This window comes from Sceloporus undulatus, chromosome 1 (assembly GCF_019175285.1).
Source record: "Sceloporus undulatus isolate JIND9_A2432 ecotype Alabama chromosome 1, SceUnd_v1.1, whole genome shotgun sequence".
Taxonomy (NCBI): domain Eukaryota; kingdom Metazoa; phylum Chordata; class Lepidosauria; order Squamata; family Phrynosomatidae; genus Sceloporus; species Sceloporus undulatus.
Window position 1 is genome coordinate 221,013,866 of NC_056522.1, and position 22,524 is coordinate 221,036,389.

Consider the following 22,524-nt stretch of genomic DNA (forward strand, 5'->3'; position numbering starts at 1 on the left):
CAGATCCAGCCTTTCCCAACCAATAGGATTCAAGGTTTTAATCCCTACTTGGCTATGGAAGCCCAGTGCATGACCCTGGGCAAGTCAAGTCTCTCAGTCTCAGAGGAAGACAATAGCAATGCCCCTCTGAACTAATCTAGCCAAGAAAACTCTGTGATAGGTTTGGGTTGCCATAAGTCTGAAACAACTTGAACACAGTGGCAGACCCTTCTATGCTTGTAGCATCAACACCACCTTCTTGTGGAAGTCATACTTATGTAAATTGTCATTTTCTTATTTTGTCCTTTTCCCCATTTTGTAGCAGGACCAAAAAGATGATCTGAAATATCTGCCATGCAGCACTATAAGATGCAACTCTTAGCCATCTCTGCTGCCTTTCAAAGCACAGTTTGATATTAAAGAGCAAAGTTGGATATTACAAATTATTGTAATAAAGAAGAGCAACACATGAATATGCACAGCTACTTCCTCCAAGAAGCCTGAAATAATGTCCAAATTCTGTAGCCCTTTCAGCAAAAAATGACCACCAATTCATGTATCCAGTTTACAATATTTTGTACAAAAATATAAAAGATTTTACATTAAAATATTTTCAAAAATATTCCATGTATATAATAAAATATTTTAATTCCTTTTATAAAAAAAACATTTTATGCAAAATATCAGACATTTTGGCATGGACACCCAGCTTCAGTTGTGAAGTTAATACAGATAAAAGTGCTCAAATACTGGGCTTGCAACCCTCTGGAAGTTCCCAGTAACCAAGTTAACCCTGCTGATAAACAGCAACACTTGTTTTAACTCTCACTAAACATTGGTCCTTATCATACGTGAGACTGGAACTCCAATCCAGAGCCAATCCAATGTGAAGGGGAAGCAGAGTCGATTCGAATCCAAGGCAATTCACGTGATGAATTATCACATGTGAAGAACGAAATTGTAGTGATTCCTGAGTCATAGCAGAACAAATCTTGCCAAGAAAACCCCATGAAAGTTTCGCCTCAGAGTTGGCATAGGTCAGAAACTACTTGAAGGCACTCAACAGCAATAACAAACCAGCATCTAAAAATTTTTTTCCTCTTCATTTTTACTGGTTCTGTCCATATTATTAAAAGTATAATTTTGCAGTCCAAAAACATCTAGCTGCAGAGGTGTGTGTCAAGAACATGTGATAGTAATCTTCCCACTGGGAGACAGTGGGAAGATTACTATCACATGTTCTTGAAACACACCTCTGCAGCTAGATGTTTTTGGACTGCAGCTTCAGTAGCCATTACTGCCTTTGACAACTAGGAGTGAGGAGACTTGTGGGTCTAGCATTTGAAAGGCCCCAGTTCCCTACTCCTGCTCTATGATGACTTTTTCATATTGTGAAAGCATTTTGCATTATGGTTTTAATTTGGTATCAGCACATATTCACATTTCTAGCCTGAATGCTAACATCAACCAGGACCAGCCCTAATATTAGACAGAGTGAGACAGCCATCATTGGTAACAGATGTTAAAGAATAAGAGTGCCAGCTCTGGCAATTTTACAGAGTGGGAATTGTCTCCAAAAGAGTGGTCTGTGTCCCTCAGCCTTTCTTGCACCCTCTTAGCTAAGCCTGGCACAGTCTCATCCTTTGCCTCATGCACCACAATTTCTTGAGCCAGATATTAAGCTTGTAATGGGAAGAGCAGAATCATGCTAATTTCCACTGGCCCCATTTTCCTCCATGCATGATAGGAGTACGGGGGAAAAAGATCCCCAGTTGAAGATCTCACCTTCTAGTACAAAAATTATGCTTTGCTTTTGTAGGCTTCCTATCCAACTTAGAACTCTGGGTTTTAGGGTTCTCACTTGTGCAGAAACCTTAAATGGATAGACCAGACTCCTTGTGGCAAGATTTACCCCTGTCCTGCATGGAGGACAATGAAACCAATGGGAATGCGATGAAAGGGGAACAGCATGGATACCCTTCTTCATGTGATTCTGATATTGGGGTGGATCTGAACTGGGCTGAATCTTGGAGAGACTGAATTCCCTGGTAAACCTAAACTCTTAAACACACTTTTGCTAAGAATATTAATGATTAACAATATCTTTCTTGGTCAGTTTCAAATCCTCATGCATTTTTCACACTCGCCACAGAAACTTGTGCTAAGATCAGCTGTCACTGCATGAATTTGTTAAGCACTAGCTTTTAAGTTCACAAAGCATCATGAATGAAGGTGATTAAAATACACTTATGAAACACTCCTGAATAGGGTGACCAGATATCCTAACCACAAAGGAAGACAGGGCACTGCTGTAATGTAGGACATTCAAGAAAAATGGAGGATATGACCAAATAAAAAGCTAAACAAACACTCATATTAAATATAAATTTAGGCTTCTCTGTCATGCTCAAAATGGAGGACATTTAGGATTCCTCCTGGACAGAAGGTTGAAATGTAGGACATGTCTGGGGTAAGGAGGACATCTGGTCACCCTGCTGCCAAATTCTTTCTGCTCTGCATAGCAAAAGGGATGCCAAACTTTATTTTAAGATAAATGTTCCAGTGGCCTTAATTCCCTCTGAACTATCTCACAGAGAATCATTACGCTCTTTGTTTCTGGCTTTCAGTTTTTATTAAAAGGTTGTCATAAAAATGGGAAGGGGTGTCTGTTTCTGGGAGGAGCAGGTTCTTCTACTGAGTTTAAATTCAGGTTACCATAAAAACTGTGAACAAACTGCTGTTCATCCATGCATACCCAACATAATTAGTGGCTCTGTGATCCATATCCTATTAATCCTTGTAGACTGTGGCTTTACCATACACTATTATTTCACTACATATCACTAACCTTGTATCATTTGCACACTTATCAGGAAATACCACTGGGGCTTATTTCTCAGTAAACTGCCACCATGATGACTTCCAGTTTTAGGGGAAAGGCAGTATATAAATAAAGATAGCAATCATATGAGCCAGCATGGTATAATGGCTTGGACTATGACTATGACTCTAGAGACCAGGGTTTGAATCTGCGCTCAACCATGTACACACACTGACCTTGCAAGTCATACTCTCTCAGCCTGAGATGAAGGCAATGGCACCTCTTACGAACAAATTTTGCTAAGAAAACCCCATCATACCATCCCCTCAGGGTCACCATAATTTAGAAACAACTTGTAGGCACACGGCAACAAAGTAATCTTCTACACCATCACTATCGCCATTGGATGCACAAATTAGTTTCTTTAGTGTGAACCTAAAGCACTGTGAATGGAAAGTATTTAAAAAATGAATTTTTGCCCACATGCTAGTGGAATGCCTCAGAGCATCAGGATTTGCAGTAAAGTATGAAAAGCATGATGAATAAGAGATATGGCAGATTTAGCTTATAAACCCAGCAGTCCATAGATTCTTGAATACAGTGGACCCTTGTTATACACTGGGGTTTGGTTCCAAGATCCCCTGTGGATAACAAAATCCGTGGATGCTCAAGTCCCATTAAATATAATGACGTAGCAAAATGGTGTCCCTTGCAAAGAATGGAAAATCAAGGTTTGATATTTGAAATTTATACATTTTTGAACATTTTCAAACCGTGTATGCTTGAATCCGTATATAAAAAATCCATGTATAAGAAGGGCCGACTGTAATTTTCAGCAACAGTTTGCATATATGGAAGAATTTGTGTGGATTTGGGGATCACTTGTTTCACTGCTAGTGGAAGGGTATCTTTGGCCTCACTTTAACTGATGCCTTAAGATTAGCGGTGTCACTTCTAGGTACAGTATTAACTCTTATATATAAAAAGGAACCATCCCCTTCTCTGATTAGAATGGCAAAAGACAAGAGCTTAGTCTATCCTGGGAGAACCTAAAAGAAGCATTGAGTCCCTCTACTCTCTTTGCTGCGGCAACGTTTCTGGACTTTTTGAATACCTGGGCAGGCAAATAGCAGCCAGCAGCACTGGCTCTTTGGTGACTCCCCTCAAAGTAGCACCAGGAGAGTAGAGGGGGTCAGTGCTTCTTTTAGGTTCTCCCCAGGGTGGGCTGAACTCTTGCCCTTTGCCACTACTCAAAGAAAGAGATGGTTCCTTTAAAAAAAAAAGAGTACTGAACTCTTGACTTTACATCCTTTCTGGCATATGTGCCTTTTCATAGCCCTGCCCAAGCCTGGTTGCCTCCCCCTCCCCCACACACATTACACAACCCCCATTTGCCACATCCTCAAGCCTTTAGGGTGAGCACAGTTGTGCCTGCTTGAATTTTGTACTGTGGCATTACTTTCCTTTGCTTTGATCTTTACATTCTTTGTTACATGCCCCTAAATTTTATCCTCAACTTATTCATGGGTTAGATCAAAAGCCATAATTTTAGCTCCCAAACCTGTCCTCAACTTATATATGGTTATCATGTTGCTCCATAAAGGGAAGGTTTTCATAGGACATTAAACTAGCATTTAGTGTTACAGACATACGCAGAATGGAACACATGCACTCTCCTATTCCTGTGTGGCAGCAGGAGGAATAGAACATGTTTTATTTTAGTAGATTTCCTGTTTTTTTGTGTGAAAACCAGGAGTTGTGGTTTAAAATAAACTCAGGATCTTTGCTAAACAAACCACCCCCAGTCCTGAGGTGCTTAACAGTTTCTTTTTAACTAAAATTCCTGATTCATATATACCAATTGTGACTGTGTTACAACACAAGGAGGCAGAGGATTGTGTTGAAGTGTGGTAAATTGCTCAAACTTACTTTTGCTTGTGCACATATCACTAAAGTATGTATGCTGCCCCTGTGTTTAATCTTTGCAAGTGCAATCAAATTTCTTTTCAGATGTTTTTTTCAAAACAACAAATTTGGCTTCAGTTCCATGCTATGTGTATGCGTGTGTGTACACACAGACACACACACACACACACACTTGAAATTCTGGGTAATTCTTGATGCTTCTAATGAAGTGGGTTACAGTATAATTCAGGAATGCCCACACTGAATTTCTAAGGTGCTACAAGACTTTTCATTGTACTGCCACAGACTAACAAACTCCCCTTCAGAAGCTATACCCAGCCATTTTTGTTCTGCTGTGAATACACAGAATGTTAGGGAAGAGACAGGAGACTGGATTACATCCTCTGTTGTCTAGCTGTTTTCCATTCTAAAGTTTAACCTAATGTTTTGTTTTGAGCAGGAAATGTTTGATGTTATTCTGGATGAAAATCAGCTTGAAGATGCTTGTGAACACTTGGCAGAATACCTTGAGGCTTACTGGCGTGCCACACACACTACCAGTAGCACACCCATGACACCTTTGCTTGGACGAAACCTAGGCTCCACTGCACTATCCCCTTACCCTACTGCAATCTCTGGATTACAGGTATGGCTCCAAAGTTTTGACACTGATGCAGCTTAGATCTATGATATAGATAAAAGAAATGTCTGTCTCTGTTGCTCTCTCACTGTCTCTTTTTCTCCCTCCCATGTAAACACCGGATCCAGCGCACATACACAAATCTGTATGCCTAACAGCTGTCCCATTTTCTTTTACGCCTGAAGCAATTTTCCTTAGTTAATATAAGGCATTCCTGAATATTGAACAGTATGGGAATTCCCCATATACTTACTCCATATATATTAAACCCCATACAGCTTTTTGCTAGTGTTTGTCTGCAGTATACCTGTTGGAAAATATTAGTGACTAAGTGACTAAATATTTGCTTTAGTAGCAAATGTCAGGGAGGGGGAGGAACCTAGAACAGTTACAATTGGTTCAAAACTGAATGTTCAATCATATGCGTGTCCATCAGAAGTTAGTCTCACTGAGTTTTATGACATTCATTCCCATGTAATTGAAGGATTGATGTCTCAACACTTAATTACACTTTCTGCTTGCATATGCAAGCTGTTTCCATTGAAAAGTACAGTGTTTAAGAAATATGGAAAATCCATGTGTTGATTAATCTAGGATGGCTCATTCCTCATGATGCTGCAGCTAACAAATAACGTACACACATGTAAGAACCCACTTTAGTCATTTGGAAAATGAAACGTAGCCAGTTCAGTGGATCTTAATTTTCTGAGTAGTTTTAGTATGATACACTTAAAATATCAATCATATTGTGCATAGATTGAGGAAGTAGCCACAATCACATCTTCATAGATCTTCCACATACTGACCAGTTCACAAGGGTTATATTATTGTGCTAATTCATCTTTACTTCCAGTTTGCTTCATTTGTCCCCAGATTAAGACTTTGACAAAATTCCTTCATCTGTTTTGATTTTTTAAAATGATGAATAAATTATTATTCCCTTTATAAAAAGATTCTGACCATTTTTTTCCACAGGGATAGCTCAAAAACGGCTGGCCTTTGAAACTTCAAACGTGGCATGTAAATAGTCCTTAATAAGAAGTACGTGTTTTATTAAGTTTGGGGGAAAATGTCTTTTTCAGTACGAGTTCTGTGTGTCTGTAAGTGCAAGATCAAGAGTGCACAGAGGCCAATTTCACTAAAAAGCTTGGCACATTTGTGTGATGTTTGACATGTGTACACTTTCCACTGTATGTCAGCTGTAATCAAGCAAATTCGTAACATGCCCAGAAACCTAAATGCTATTGAAAAGAAATATATATATATATGGGAGGTCACCTTTTTCCTTAATACCCTTATTCACGATTAAAGTGCTCTCTTGCTTTTTCTTCACTGCATGTATGCAGAAGTGAGTATTTACATTTCAAATGTATGTTTGATTTTGTTAGGCCAGCTTTGTCACATGGTATTGTTTTGGCTTAGTGACTGGTTGACTGTGCAAGCAACCATTTTGAGTTCTGTGGGCACATTCTTGTTTATATGTGAAAATGTTCATGTCGCAGCTTGCTTTTGTTAGCAAACTCCTTCTCTTGATCTTTAACCCAATGCAAAACCGAAAAGATGGGGGCAGAACAAATTCATTTAGACAAGTTTATATATATAAATGGAATTGCCCTCCTCATATTTCCATCATTGCTAATCTTTTGTCACAAATGATGAAAATTAGGCTTTCTCTGGCTCACAAAGGTTGTTTTCATGCAGCTTGATGAGAACTCAAGCTAAGAAGTTTCAAACTTTGACCTTGTGCAGTGACCACTCATTGAATCCTGTTTTGACAGTATTACTAGTAAGACACATAGATAAAGGCCTCACTTCAAAAATTTAAGATCCCACTCCGTTTCAGACATCTGAGCTGACACTCTGGGTCTCATCTGAAGGGCTCAGAAATAATTAATAGAATAGATTGCTCAGGCTAATTATCTCTTCAGTGAAAGAAGATTCAGTACTGTAATGCTTTCTGTTCCTATGTATCAAATTCCCTTAAAGGAACAATTTGTAACTTGCTCACAGATTTTGCGGGTTACTTCATCTAATATACAACTACAATTTTGACACCTTCAGTGCAAACATCAAAACTATCCTGCCTGTCAAATGAGCATAATCGTGTACATTTAAGTGCCCCCTGGTTTGACCCTGTTGTTTGAAGTTATTCTTTAACAGCAGATAGGAGAAAAACAATTAGAATTGTCAGCAATAGAATATTTTAAGAGCCCCATTTTCAGGAGGTCTTATTCTGAACCCCTGAACTAACTAAATGTTAAACTAGGCAATGTATCCTAAATCTTCTGCTGCCACAAATTTTTAAATAATGTAACATGAAAAGGCATCACATTTTATTGTTTTCTCAAATCACGTTTGAAACCAGACTGTGTGCCCAAGTATAATGGCCGGAATCCTCTATCACAGTCTGTGTTACATACCTTTATGTATACTTAGCTATGTGACAGAGATACTAAGAAAGCCTGTTAGTGAATTGTGAAGATGCGTAACACAACACTAACCAGAGTGCCCCTGCACATTGCACTGGCTAGCTGGTGTCCCAATGCACAATGAAATCAATGCATATTTGGACCAATGTGCTTTGGTCCTGTTGTGCATTGGTCCCAATGTGCACTGGTCACTTTGCCAGCTCCACTAGATAGTAATGTAAAAGCAGCCGCTGACTGGATACAGATGTTACAAAACTGGCCAATTCTAATTCCCACAGACCTAAGTCCACTTACAAAGCCATAAGTCCTCGAAGGAATTCTAGCCAGCAAATAGCAATCAAATGTTTTTTTTTAAATGAATCACAGAAACTAATGGATTCTGAAGACCCTCAGAACAAGATCACAACTGATTCAAAAGGAGTGAAATGAAATTGTTTTCCTCCCCGTCCTTTTAATGCTTGAATTATTTGCTATTTTTAGAGCCAACGTATGAGGCATAGCAACCATTCTACTGAGAACTCTCCAATTGAACGACGAAGTCTAATGACCTCTGATGAAAACTACCACAATGAAAGGGCTCGGAAGAGCAGGAACCGCTTGTCTTCCAGTTCCCAACACAGCCGAGACCACTACCCACTTGTGGAAGAAGAGTACTCCGATTCATACCAGGACTCATACAAGCCCCATAGAAACCGAGGGTCCCCTGGAGGATATAGCCATGATTCCCGACATAGGCTTTGAATACAAGAACCTGGGGAGGGGGGAAATGGTACTCATTAGTTGCCAACTTGTCATAACATAGCTAGGCCAAACTAATCATCTTGATTTGGCAGGTGTAGCATGGTGTTACTGTGCTTACAGGCTGCTGCCATTCAGTGCTACAAAAGGGGCAAAACATATAGCTCATACCCTTTATGTTTAGGAAGAAACGAGTTTGCCCAGTCACGTAGGTGTGTTTTCTTTCCAGTGTAGAGTTTAATTTTCAAACAGTATCTTTTCTCTGCATTAGACATTATTAGACACATTGATTTGTAACTTAGGATGCCTGTCGAGGTGCATATAAAATAATTTCCTACACTGGAAATTCCAAATGACCAGTTCCAGTTGGAACCAATTTATAAACCAATTCCTGTTGGAATTTGGGTGAAATTGACTGGAAAGTCAACCAGAGAGCATGTTGCAGTCAGTTAAAAAAATTAAAATGAAGAATAAGAAAATTACAGAATCATTATAAGCAAAAAAATAAAATAAAAGCTAGAGTATTTGTTTACTGGAAGGTGAATTTATATATAGATATAGATATGGTTACAATAAATAATTTTAATGTATTTATTTCAAACTAACCAAATGTAAGCTGTCAGTAGTGCCAAAAATGAATGAATGGAACAGTTGGAACACTTTCCAGTTTAAATACCAACGAGGGATTGTTGTTTTTCCCCCAGCATATATGTTGCAGCAAAATTGTATTGTGTTAACAGTTTGTGCATTTGCTAATGAAAACATAAAGCAACTTGAAAGAATCTAGGAGCAGAGACAGACCTGATACCTTAAAGTGTGGTGGAAGTGAACTTAGCTTCTCTTCCCTGAAAACATGTGAAGAGGGCAAATGGGATCATACCTGCTAACTCTGCTCCCCAACTTTCATTTGTTCAGCAGAAGATGAATGGGCAACTGGGTTCCCCTCACTCCAGAGGTTGCTGGCTTGCAACTCCCAACATCTCCCAGCACAGGTTGCACAGGCTGATAGGAGCTGCAGTTTCCAAACTCCTGGAGAGCCAGAGTTGCCTATCCCTGCTGCATGTGCATACAACTTTGTGCATGAATGTTCTCTGGATTCCAGATCCCTGATTTGCATGTACACTTGTACATGAGTAGAGCCCTTCTTACACTTTCTCACAAATATGCAGGAGCTGGAGAATAGGAGCAGCCTATAAACCTTTTTAGCCTCCATCCAGTTGTGAATGGGTTTTGAAGACCCTTGTTCATGGCTTTTGCCTTAGCTGGAAGATTCTACTTCAAATAGATTGACAAATGTTTGTGACTCAGATTGTTCTGTTTTTGACTAACAATGCTGTGCATTATGAGTAATCAATACCAGGTGCAACCTTCATGCTTATCTTAAGGTTCTAGCTTGTCAAAAGGGCAACTGATCTTGTACACGTTACAGATAAGTTCAAAACAAAAAGTAGAGAAAGAGAGATGTGTTCATACTAGGGCTTCAACCTGTGCATTAATATCTCCAGAAATTATGTATTGTATAATCATCACTCTGACCAAAGAGTTAAGAAATTATTATACCGTAATTTCTCAAAAGACAGTGGCAGCACAAATGTGCAGAAGAAGAAAAAAAAGCACTGCTTGGAGGCCTTGGCAGGGAGATATTATGGCCAACTGAGGCACAACAAGAAAGGTGTTTTAACAAGGATGCCCTCCCAAGTGTGAGTGCTCGCTCTTCCATGCAGTTTCTGCAGCATGATAAACCATTCTATTGTGCTATAAAATAAGATGCAGTATTTTTTTTTCTTAGTCTGAATGCATTGCCACTCACATGATAGCAGAAATATTTAATGCATTCCATCCAAAGCGGTATGCCTAAGGGACATGTGTTATGGTTTGCTGCTCTGATCTAGATGCATATGGATGGATGTCCTACTTGTGTGAGGAATGTCACTTTTTCTGTGTATGAACACAGGTGCTTTCTCCACAGATGTGAATGAGGAAACCTGCCCAGGGCAGGATCTCCCTAGCTGCACCCATCTGAGCACACTTCAGAGCTACTTGGCTGGCAAAGGATTGTCAATCTATGAGTGTCTGAACATCATAGAATCACATTGCATGCTTTCATATTTTTAATATGGCAAGGATAATGTTCCCAGATACTTTTTTTTAACAATTAAAAAAATAACAGTTGGAAAAAGCAGTAATGATTTTGCAAAACCTTTAGGGCTTTTCCAGGCAATTTAAAGAAAGGATTTTATTTTGAACATTGTACTGGTGAAAACCTCAGTGTAATTCAAGTAATCCTATTTCCATCCCAGGGGTGTTGCTTGAAGAGATAATTGTTCAACCCCCCTCCCCTGCACACACACACACACACACACACACACACGCACACACACACACAGCTCTTTTCTTTCTTTTTTAAGAAAAAGAGATGTTTGCTGTAGTGCTGAAGAGGTCTGTGAAGAAACGGGCATTGCTGCAGGAAAAAAAATACAATATACTCACTCATAGTAAGAAGGGCTGTATCAACAAATTTGTCAAAACTGGGCAACTTTATCTTAGTACAAAGTTATTTTTGTTGGACTAAACTGAAATCATTTCTTTCCCAGTAGAGATAGTGCTTCAGGGGTAACTAAATAAATAATGTACATGCTGGATATTATGTTTTAAAATTTCTGAATGGAATGTTTTAAATTCTTCCTTCTAAAGATGGGAGACTTGGTGTATATACTGGACGACGGGAGACTTGGCATATATACTGGAAGACCTGAAATTTGGCTCAAACACATGGCTAGACATACTGATTAGTGGAAAAGTATGAAAGGGACAAATTTGCACAACTCTCCTGATCAATAGGGGGAACTAGACGTGCATTTCCAAATCTTAAATGGACTTCCAAGCATCAAAAAACCAATGTAGTCCAAGATGCTAGGGGATTGTCCACACAGGCCAAATAAAACATCCTCCTTCCCCAGTGAGCAGTCTGGATGATGCAAGGGCCAGTCCCCAATTCTGGTGTGAACTGTCTGGACGGTGTCTGGACAGTCAGTACCAAATTGGAGGTGTGTCCCTCCCCCCTTTAAAACTTTTTCTTATAAAAGAAAACCCATAAAACTCAACTTTTGCTCTGGATCTTCCTGGAAGATCCAGAGCCCTCCATTGTGATGCTAGGATGCTATTTACAGCACTGTTTACAATGTGTCCCGCTGTGCTGTCTAGCAGTGCTGCCATGGGTTGCTTGTCCTGAGGTCAGAATGAGGTGCTCAGCCATGCTGGGCATCTTGTTTTGACCTTACTGTGAGTGATCCACCACGGTGGCACTGGCCAGCACACTGGGATGCATGTGCAGACAGCTGCCCAGTATTGCAATGGATTGCCCAAGGTAATGGGGACATCGGGGCAGGACATTTGGGGCTAGAATACTCCAAGTTGTTCCTGGAGTATTCTGGCCCATGGAGCAACCATTTCTTCAATAACGGGAACTTCCATTATGAAGAAATGGCTGCTCCGTGAACGCTTTATTGACGCTTTACTTGGGTTGACTAAAAGCTTATTTACTGTATATACTCATGTATAAGTCTAGAAATTTTAGTCAAAAAAATTGACCCAAAAAACCTGAGTTGACGTATCCATGGTTTAATGTAAGCACACTCATCCCTCCACATTCGCTGGGGTTAAGGGCACAGGACCTCCATGAATTGGGAAAATGATAAATAACAAAAACACTATGGGGATTATCACACCCGAGCTTACCGTGGTAAAATGCTCCAGAAGCACGAACATGTGATAGCTGGTTGCATTTCTGAAGTGTCCCCTCTCCTCTCCAGTCAGTAAAGCGTTCGCGGAGCAGCCATTTCTTCATAATGGAAGTTCCCCTTATTGAAGAAATGGCTGCTTCATGAACGCTTTGCTGACGGGAGAGGAGAGGGGAGGAGATGCTTCAGTGATGCTTCAGAAGCACGACTGGCTATCATATCTTCGTGCTTCTGGGATGTTTTACCAGTGTTTTAACCACAGTAGGCCTCCCTATTATAATCCCCTATGTTTTTACCTGAGAGAACACCTCTCAAGGGATCTCTAGATCCTCCAGTGCAACTCTGGTCAACATCTGCCAGACACTGACCACAGAATTGCACCGGAGGAGCTACAAATGCCTACTGGAGTGTTCTCTCTAGGAATCTCTACATTCTTCAGTGTGAGTTTTGGTTAAGGTTGACCATAAGAGTTGTGCTTGAGGGACCTAGATATTCCTAGACAGAACATTAATAAAATCTGTGAATAATCAAATCTAAAAAAGTCAAAGCTGCAAATGTGGAGGGATGAGTGTGCTGTATTTTAACTTTTTTTAAAGGACCCTGGTGAAAGGCAAGAGTTCTATGTGTTCTGGAAGCACTAACCCCACTCTACTCTCTCATCCATCCAGCCTTTAGTGTGAGCACAAACAGTTATGCCTGCTGGAATTTTCTAAGCTCTTTGACATTGTTTTCCTTTGCTTCAGCCTTTAGATCCTTTGCTACATGCCCTTAAGTTTTACCCTTGACCTATCCATGGATCATATCAAAATCCATAATTTTGGCCCCAAAACCTGCCCTTAACTTATACATGAGGTTGACTTACAGTTGAGTATATACAGTATACTTAATCATAAAAAGTTATGTCATGATGTTCAGTTTAGCAGAGCACTTCATTTTATCATAGAGTAAGCCAGACCTGTAGTGTATCCGTACTGTACAGTTTGATATCGCTTTAACTGTCATTGGTCTTTCTTACAGCTGTCTGGTGCCAATAATCATTTCAGTGACTTACAGCAGAAGCTCCCTAGCAAAGAGAATTCTAAGTAACTCACCATACTACAAGGATTCCATAGGCATTAAAGTAATATTAGTGACAGTTAAAGTGGTATCAAACCACTGTGCATGTGTTGTGTTGTGGGTTTGGAGATTTGACCAAGGGAACACTTTTATGCATCAGGAAGTAAAATTAATACAAACACAAAATACTTTCCTAATGCTAGCTTCATTTTTGTGCATGCATAATATTTAAAGGATGTTTGGGCCTGACTTACATATGCATTAGGCTTTTAAATTTATTAGCATTGTTCCATATGAGTTAGACATCTGAAATTCAAAGCACACATCATCCAAGTCACCCTGTGTAAAAACAGAAGTCTGAAAACAGCACATTGCAATATCTGGCCATTACTCTCAGGACATGAACCGAACCTCATAATGGAGGGCAGTACTTCTGCACAAACGCACACCTAGGGAACAAAGTTGGCTGCCAAGTTTCATTACTCTTAATGCATTCACAGCAGTTCTAGGAATGGGGCTAGGAGTGGATTTTCAATAGCAGCCAGAAACAAGATGAGAAGGATTGGAGTACATTTTGAACTGTTTCAACTTAGTCCAGGAAACCTGATTCTGAACAGATTAGGTTTTAACTCCTCTTTCCTCATTGAAATAAGGTTTGCTCACATTATCTACTTGTTAAGAGAAATTTAAGTTGCAGTTCTAAACACCATCTAGGCAGTAAACCCACTGAACACAATGGTAAATATTTCTGAATAAGCATGCAAATAAGTACCTTGAGCTCAGAGCATCTAAAATGGGGATGGGAATCAATGTTGCCCTCTAGATGTTGTGGGATTGCAGTTCCTATCGTTCCTTGTCTTTGGCTGCTGGCTGAGGCTGCAGGGACTTGAATTCATCCCTTGTTTTAAAATAAACTATACAATTAATTTTTTTATGATCTTGGAAATTATGTGGATTTGGAAAAGGGGAAAGTTTCCCATCACCATTGACATGATATGATGAAATACAACAGAAGCTTTGTCATGCCATAATATTCTACACTGCATTCACTACTGTAATCGATGTAACTGGTCCAAAAAAATCTCATTTTCCTCTACAACAAAATAACTGCTGTCAAGGTACTGGGGAAATGAGCTATGTTTACAATGGAAATGTTTTGTTAAGAAAGAGTGTCTGGATTCCCTGCAACAAATGAGTAGCCATGCATTTACAGCATTAAAAGAAAAGATTATCTGGAGAAGCCCTTTGGGAAATACATGTTTACTGATGGTGTCTCTGTTGTCTTCTGGAAATAAGCATAGATTTGTATGGGCCTAACCTGTAGGAAAACAAAAGTTTTCCTCATCAAATGATCCTCTTCAACAGGCCTGCTGCTAACCCTAGGATTTGTGCCTGTAATGTTTACTATGAAATTATGGAACTGGTGATTTCAATACTTTGCATATTTTGCTGCCTTATATCTAATGAATGCTTCCCCCTGCCCTTTACATCTTTTAAAATATTTATTTTTAAATGGCACTTTTCTTGCAATCTGACTTATGTCTTACATTAGCATGCCTTCTATCCAGTATGCATAAATTAAAGTTGTTGCTTTAAGAATTTATCATTGTAGACTATAGTCTGACCTTTTTAAACATGACTCTTTGCATCGGCACTTTCAAACTACCCCAGTCCTAACAAGTAGAAAAACAGCATTTTCAAGAATAATCATCTGTGGACAATTGTATATCAGCTTAATAAACAAAGATATGTATTACACTTTTGCCTGTACACACAGCACCTTCTCCTCCATTTGTGGTGTTCAGCAATTAAACCCACAACAGCAATTAAACCCACAAGTCTCCAATTAACTTAAGTTTTCCATTTCATTCAAAATGGGAAACTATTACAACCAGGCCTTAAACCAGATTCATATAAGGATAGAAGGTTTGTGCATATCTCAGCTTATTAAGCCAGTTGTGATTATCTGGACTGGACCCTTTCTGTTTTCATTCAGTCATATTCTTGTCATGTTTGCCGGACTGAACAGATCAACTTCTTATCCTGGCTATTTGCCATAATAAATTAATTGAATTGAAAACAGCCCAACTTCTCCATTTCAGCTCTGTTCATCAGCTTTTAACTCAGGGGTATTCTTGTATGATATTTGTGCAATTTAAGTATGGAAGACATTTTGTGAGTTTTAGTTGTGAGATTGTTTCTTAGACAGTCTCACTTCAGGACTGACCCATTATCTGTTCCATCTTGCACAAAGGGAAGTACCCACACAGATAAGAAATATTATAAATGGTGCTATTTATTTTTATTTATGTGTTTATTTAATTTCATTGAATATCCTAGCTTTCTTCAAATATGGTATCCATGCATAAAAATCTACACCTCAGTGACATGGAACCATTTCCCACACATCCTGTTTCTCACAAGATATCAGTTGGAGGGGGAGACCTATTGAAAATGTGGGGTGAATGTCAATATGGATTGTATGCTACACCCAGAAAACCATTATATTTCTCAAAAAGGTTTAAATAAAACCCATGGTCTGGTGCAGCAGGAAGAGTGCTGTCACCTTTTGTTTTTTGTTTTTTACAGCAGATGGGGATGAAATAATTGACTGAAGTTCTGTTTGCTAATCCTTGCATGCTACAAAAAAGTGTGCTTTTCTCTGAAAAATACTCTTCATATAATGATATGTTGTCAGGGGATAAAAAACACCAAAGCAGCTGTGTGATCCCTAAGGAAACTCAAAAGTGGATAATTGCTTTTACCAGGACAACTGGAGTGTTTTAAAAGTGGTGGAATACTTAGATAAATTATCAATATCATATAGTCCAACAGCTAGAGGTTTTGTGTTCCTCTTACTCACTGCAGCCTCCACAACTTTTTGTCAACTTTTATTCAGCCCAAAACCCCATTTGTACAAAAATCACTTTTGCGCAGAAAACTTCATTTTTTTCCAAAATGCATTGTTTTCTGTTTTCTTTTAAAAAATTATTTTTCACAGGAAAAAAATGTTTTTCCTCCTTTTTGACATTATGTCAAAATGTTTTTTCTCCTTTTTGACATTATTAGGCATTTGCTCCAATGCCTAATAAATCTAACAGCAATTGATAATTTTCTTGAGTGTGTCTTCATGTGTTTAGACACCCTTTTTCATTGTAATCTGTTCTGATACACTGGTGATACTGTCCAAAACCATCAAAACTGACTTAGAGGGAATGAGATACTCAGGGTCCTGAACATCCTCTGAGAAGCAGCAGTGGCATGTGCTCTCACCACTCATGGTGCTTTGCCTTGCCCTTCCTACCAGGTATGCCTCCTTCCTACACAAGGAATTCTTCAAATGATACATCATGTCCAATAATAGAAGACCAATCACTGTCTCTCCATCTCAGACATTCCCTACTTAGAGAAGGTCCTTTGGTCTTGCCTGCATAATGTTGCTTGGTGTCTCTGGTGTTGTCTGCATTGGCCAGGATACTCCGGAGGCAAGCAAAAATATCCTGGCCCATGCCCCAACCTCCCCCTGTGGCCCATGTTCCAATGCCAAGCAAATGTTTGCACAAATCTCCTGCTCTGCCACCCATCAAGGCCACTGCTGCAGCAAGTCAGTCACTTCTGAGGTCAGAACGAGGCGCCCAGCCTCGCTGACATGGCTGGGCACCAAATCCTGACCTTAGAGTGAAGCAACCCATGGCCATGCTGGACAGCACAATGGGGCATGCATGTGAACAGCCACCCAGTGTCAGAATGGAGGGCTCCAGATCTTCAGGCAAGATCCGGAGCAACCGGTGAGTTTTTAAAATCTGTATTAAGACTGTTATACCATGAGTATGATGTTGAATAGCCTTAAAATCATCTGGGCTGTTCATGCTAAACTCAGGGATTGGACCCTGTGTCATCCAGACTCCCTACAGAGGGGACAGGGGAGGCTGGTTTATTTGTCCTGTGAAGAGAGAACTTCTATTGGCTTCAGAGCATCAAATAAATAAATATCTGGACAGTTTATACAAACTAAGAAACAGCTTTCTGTAAATGTTTGATCCCAGGTATGGGAACTCATTTACTATTTCAATTCTCTTGTTATCTAGGATGAATTCTTGTAGATTTTCTGTTACGTAATCTATACCGTATCCTCAATTTTTTCCTCCTTCACAGTAATGGAAATTGAAAGCTGTGCTGAGCCCCTCTGGAGCTCTAGGAATGTGTACCCTTCTGAGCCATGTGAGGAGCCATGTCCCTTCATCACTGTCTTCTGCAATCCTGTTGTTTTTCCTTAATCCCAACCAGAATATCACAAAACAATGAAATTTTGAGTTATCTCCAATTTTGTGACCAAATATTAAGCAACCCAGGTTTGGTTGGTGATGGGAGTGGAGAGAGACTGGATAATGGGCTTGATGTCAATGCAAAAGGAGAAACAAAACTGGAGAGTACCCAATATAATCCACAGAAAAAAGAGCCATGTCTCCAAAGTCTCAGTGGATGACTGCTTTATTTTCGGGGAAAAAACGACATGTTTCAGCCTATATATATTTGAATGATGATAAGAAATCTAACAGCAAAAAATTCTGAAGCTGAGAAATTCAATTTCTCCATTTGTTAAATAGAAAAGACTTGTCCATGTCGCCCCCAAAGAAGGCTGTTGAAGTATATATAGTCTAAAACACATGGGACTTTTTCCAAAATAACATAGGCATCCACTGAGTACTTGGAGAGGTGTTTCTTCTTTCCTGTGGGGTCAAAGCTAAGAAGTCAACCATGGATGAAGTTCATTTTTGTTGTTGTTGTATAGTCTTAGAAGGGACATGTCTATGTGGATATAGTTATGGGAATTCTCATGAAGAGTGCCTACACTTCAGAATTTACTATGAAACCACTGAATCCACTTAGTTATAGTTACAATTCAAAGGTTTATTGTTTGTGAAAGAAAAGACGGCCAATTTGAAATGCCAAAACTAGATTTTGAAATGTTTGTATTTAATTTTGAATCTTTTATTTTCTATCCAAGACATGTTGGCCAGTATACTTTACCAGAAATTGAAGGCACCTGATAATCAGTGCAGTTCAGAAAAAGAATTGCTACACAAGGTCACTCTGAGGCTGCAAATAGAAGTTTTAGTTTCCATTATAAAATCTAGAGCTTAAAAATACTGCTTTTGGGGGATTACAACTTCCACAACCTTCCCACTGGTTGTGCACACTGGCCATGAGTTGTAGTCCCAAAAAGTAACTATTCCAAGTTCTGATAAAAGCATCAGAATTGCCCTGCTGGGTCTGGGCAAGCTAATTCAGCCAAAAGGATTCTCTTTTTAAAAAACAGTTTAGTGCTTTCACAACCACCAAAATAGGAGACGAAGGTGATCTTGTTATCTATAGGGTTTGCTTTAAACACAGAGTGTGAACAGGAATGTTCTATTTCCTTAGCAAGGCTCAGAGCCCTTTTTCAAACTGTATTCTAGTAATATGTCTAATTTCCTTAAACAGGCATCTAAACTGGTGGCTGCTCCTGCAGATCCCAGGGTAGTTAATTCCATAAGTTAGTTACATTTTTTAATTGGGACACACCAAGTGCAGACTGCCTTGCAGCTTCAGTGTGTTTGGCCTGAATGACTGCTGGATCTTTGAGCATGCTCTCCCATGTCTACTTCTATTTTATGCTATAGCCCAGTGGAGCAGTTTACTTTTTATGTCATCTGCATGAAAGAGAAGGCATTACGAAAAGCATTTCTTGTAAGTTTTACAAGTTCATTTTATGTTCACATTAAAGTATTAATTGCCAAGAATGCACAGAAATCTATAAATCTAGACTATAATGCTCTTGATCTTTATTCTCTGGTGGCATTATTGACCACAGCATTTAACTGTTTGAATATATGATCATTTTATGGTGCGATGGCACTTAACGTGTTTGCCCTAGTAAACAAGATTGAGCGTTTAACATTTCGGCAATAATATAATCCTTTTTATATCTTTTTTTCTTTTCTTTTTCTGCATCCTCCTACAATCTAGTAGAAAGGAAATTATCCTTATTGAGGAAATGCAGTGTAGTGTCAAATGGGAAAATTACCTTTGCTTACTAGTGTTGAGAACATACTGTTATTGAGTAAGAAGTTATAGAAATGTTGGCAGATTCTTTGGTTTTACTTGCTGGACCTTCCAACTGATTGTTTCCCTACACTCAGAGGAATAAACACTGCAATGTCTTTCCTTATTTCCATTCATAACAGGGAGGAACACCATCAAAGAAAAGTTTACAATGAGTTTACTCTAGTGCAGAAAAAATATATATATATAAATTACTCATCTAGTGCACTTAACAGTCTACACTAGTCCTCGTACAACAAGGTGGTGAATATCTCATACTCCCAGCAGTCCTACTCAAAATATCAAACATGAGGTTGTTGCTTTTGGTCAAGCAACACCTAGAATGCCACAGTTGCTCACTCTTGCTGCACAACAATATCCAACCACGCCAACTTTTCTTGTGTATTTGTTTTCCGTAAAGTCAAACAAAGCTGAATAAATAAGGTTATGACTAAATCCTATGCATACATCCCTTCAGAATAAACCAAGTTGACCTTAAAACTTACTTCCACATAAACTTGCATAGGATTAGACTAAAATAAGAGTTTCAGGATTTAATTGTATTAAATAAGGATTTACTACAAATCCTTATTACAATAGTATTATGCTGCCTCTTATACCCAGTAGGTATAAGACACAGCTGTTTCATAATATTTAAAAATGTGTTTGTTTCCATTTTACGGCATGTGAGGGATGGTTTTGATTTATTTAATGAAAAACTTGTATGACCGCCTTAGTAGGATACTTCTCCACCCAGTTTTACAAAGCAGTCAGAACTGTATTGGTGCCTTCTTTATCTCCAACAGGGATAATACACTAAAATCTGAATGGGTAAACAAATCCCTACTTTCTTACATGGACTGCTTCCCTCTACACTGATTGCTTTGCCAAATTGTATTTGCAGATCTGATCATTAGTTTCTTTTGCAGCTTGTTCACTTAAGAATGTTCTCATGGTGTGTCCACTTAAAAATTTGATAATGTTTTACATACATGTGCATTATTAAAATGATAAAAAATGAAACTTAAAAAACACTCCTCATGGAAATAAGTTAACCTCTAACACCTTCTCAGTTTCACTCTCTTGAGCTGAATGTTTTTCTGCTTTAAAATCCTTAATGAAATATGTCCCTTGGGTCTTGAGATGGACAGAGCGTTATCACCTGCAATTCTTGTTCTCAGTAGCGAACTGCACCTTACTGAATGCCCTGTTCCCATCCCATTAAAACTATCTACCTCCTCACACAATATATTTAGCCAGTTTCTGACATGTACTTTCTAGTATTTATCCAAGAGGGATTCTTAAACAAGTGTGCTGTAATCACTTAGGACATTTCCCGATAAAACATGGTGAGAATTATTAGCAAAAGAATGATTACTTATGTTGCATGTTACCTACATTTGTTGCATTTTTCCTGCCCTACCTACCGATATAAAAGATGTGACTACAGGATGTATCATCATCTTGGTTCACCATTAGTTGTTGTTAACTGCCTTTGAGTTAACCTTGACTCATGGTGACTCTGTGAATGAGACATCTCTGCCAATCCTCAACTGCTGCTCAAATCTTGCATGTTCAGGCCCATGGCCTCCCTGACTGAATCTATCCATCCATCCTTCTTCTCTTTCTACTACCTTCCACTTTTCCTCACATTATTGTCTCCTCTAATGAGTCATGCCTTCTCGTGATATGACCAAAGTACTTAGAACTCCATACTTAGAAACAAAGGAGGACTATTGTCTTGGAGATTATTGCCTCTGTCTTTTGCTGCAGAGATTTTTCACCATAATTTCTGTGTTGGCTAAGATTTGAAGCAGTCCTGAAAACTTAAAATTTAGCTAAATCAAAATCTTTCTGATACACTTTAAATCTTGAAGTATTTAATAATGTTGCTCTGCTACAATTGTGCTGCTTCATCCATAACCCATTTAACACCAGATTATTTGAAATAAAACCATATCACTCCTCAGTCCTCAATCTATTGACTTTACTCCCAAAAGACAGCCCCAAGCGAGGAAATTGGATTTTCCTACTGCTGAATATAGATAGTTGGCTGCCAACAGACTTTTGCTCACCTAGAATTCTTGGTCCACGTCACCATGGGTCAATCCCACTGATTTAGAGCAGAGGTATTTACAGGGCAAGTTTACTCAAATGCACATCCTATTCAGTTTAATGGGATGTATTCCTAGGTGTATTACTAACTGAACATCCCTTATATCCCTTAACAGATTTTTAGACTGGGCTATTAAAAGCAAACAGCATATATTATTTGCTGAATTGTTGTTTCATTATGGTTCAAATGTCAACTACTATCTTAATCCATTTGCTCTTTTTTAAAACAAAAAACTAAATGAAACCCATCTCATCCATATGTTGGGCCTTTGTAGAGCATGGTCATGGTGGCAGTTCACCTGTCAAATATATTTATAATATATTCTATACACTGAGAACTGAATATAAAGCTGGAAGCCTATCTTAGCAAGTGAAAGGTGGTTTGAATCCATACCAAAACGCAACAACATGGCATTTAAGACCAAATTATAAAACCTTAAAACCAACCCAAATAATTTAAAATATCATATTAGAAAATGTAAAATGACAACAATGCTTCCAAAATGATTTTAAAGGTCAAATTGAAATGTTATACTTTAACAGATGTACAAAACCCAGCATGAGTGGGGACTGATATAACATTGAAGGGAGTACATGTCAATGATTCTAAGAACTTTATCACATGGGATGCAAGCATCCTCCTCTTGTCATTAAATCGCCATTAAATCTCATCAATATTGCACAATAATAGGATGATTGTCACACAACATTGTGTGATGTCACCATTATCATGCCATTATCCCATGAATAAAGCAGCAAAATCACACGTTTTATTCATGGAAAAAATCATGTGAATAAAAAGTGGCATGATTTTGCCATTTTATTCATGGATTAATCATGATTTTGCTGCTTTATTCATGGGATAATGGCATGATAATGGCGACATTGTGTGAAAATCATCCCGTTATTGCACAATATTTACAGGATTTAATGCTGATTTAATGACAGGAGGAGAACACTTGCCTCCTGTATGATAAAGTCCTAAGAGAAAGTTCTCAGTCATCCTTATGCAGGCAA

The 22,524-nt window shown here is 38.8% G+C and overlaps 1 protein-coding gene across 4 annotated transcripts in view; it reads left to right on the plus strand.

The window, feature by feature from the left end:
* Positions 1 to 9,044, plus strand: part of CACNB4 (calcium voltage-gated channel auxiliary subunit beta 4) — a 192,292-nt gene extending 183,248 nt beyond the window's left edge. For 2 of the 4 annotated variants that reach the window (XM_042479251.1, XM_042479261.1), the window contains 2 exons: positions 5,166 to 5,351; positions 8,255 to 9,044. In XM_042479251.1, coding sequence (XP_042335185.1) covers positions 5,166 to 5,351; positions 8,255 to 8,515 — 447 coding nt within the window. In that variant the 3' untranslated portion in view covers positions 8,516 to 9,044. Of the gene's footprint in view, positions 1 to 301; positions 574 to 5,165; positions 5,352 to 6,320; positions 6,387 to 8,254 lie in introns of those variants that run through there. The other 2 variants (XR_006105022.1, XM_042479273.1) reach the window with 2 other exon arrangements.
* The last annotated feature ends 13,480 nt before the right edge of the window (positions 9,045 to 22,524 follow it).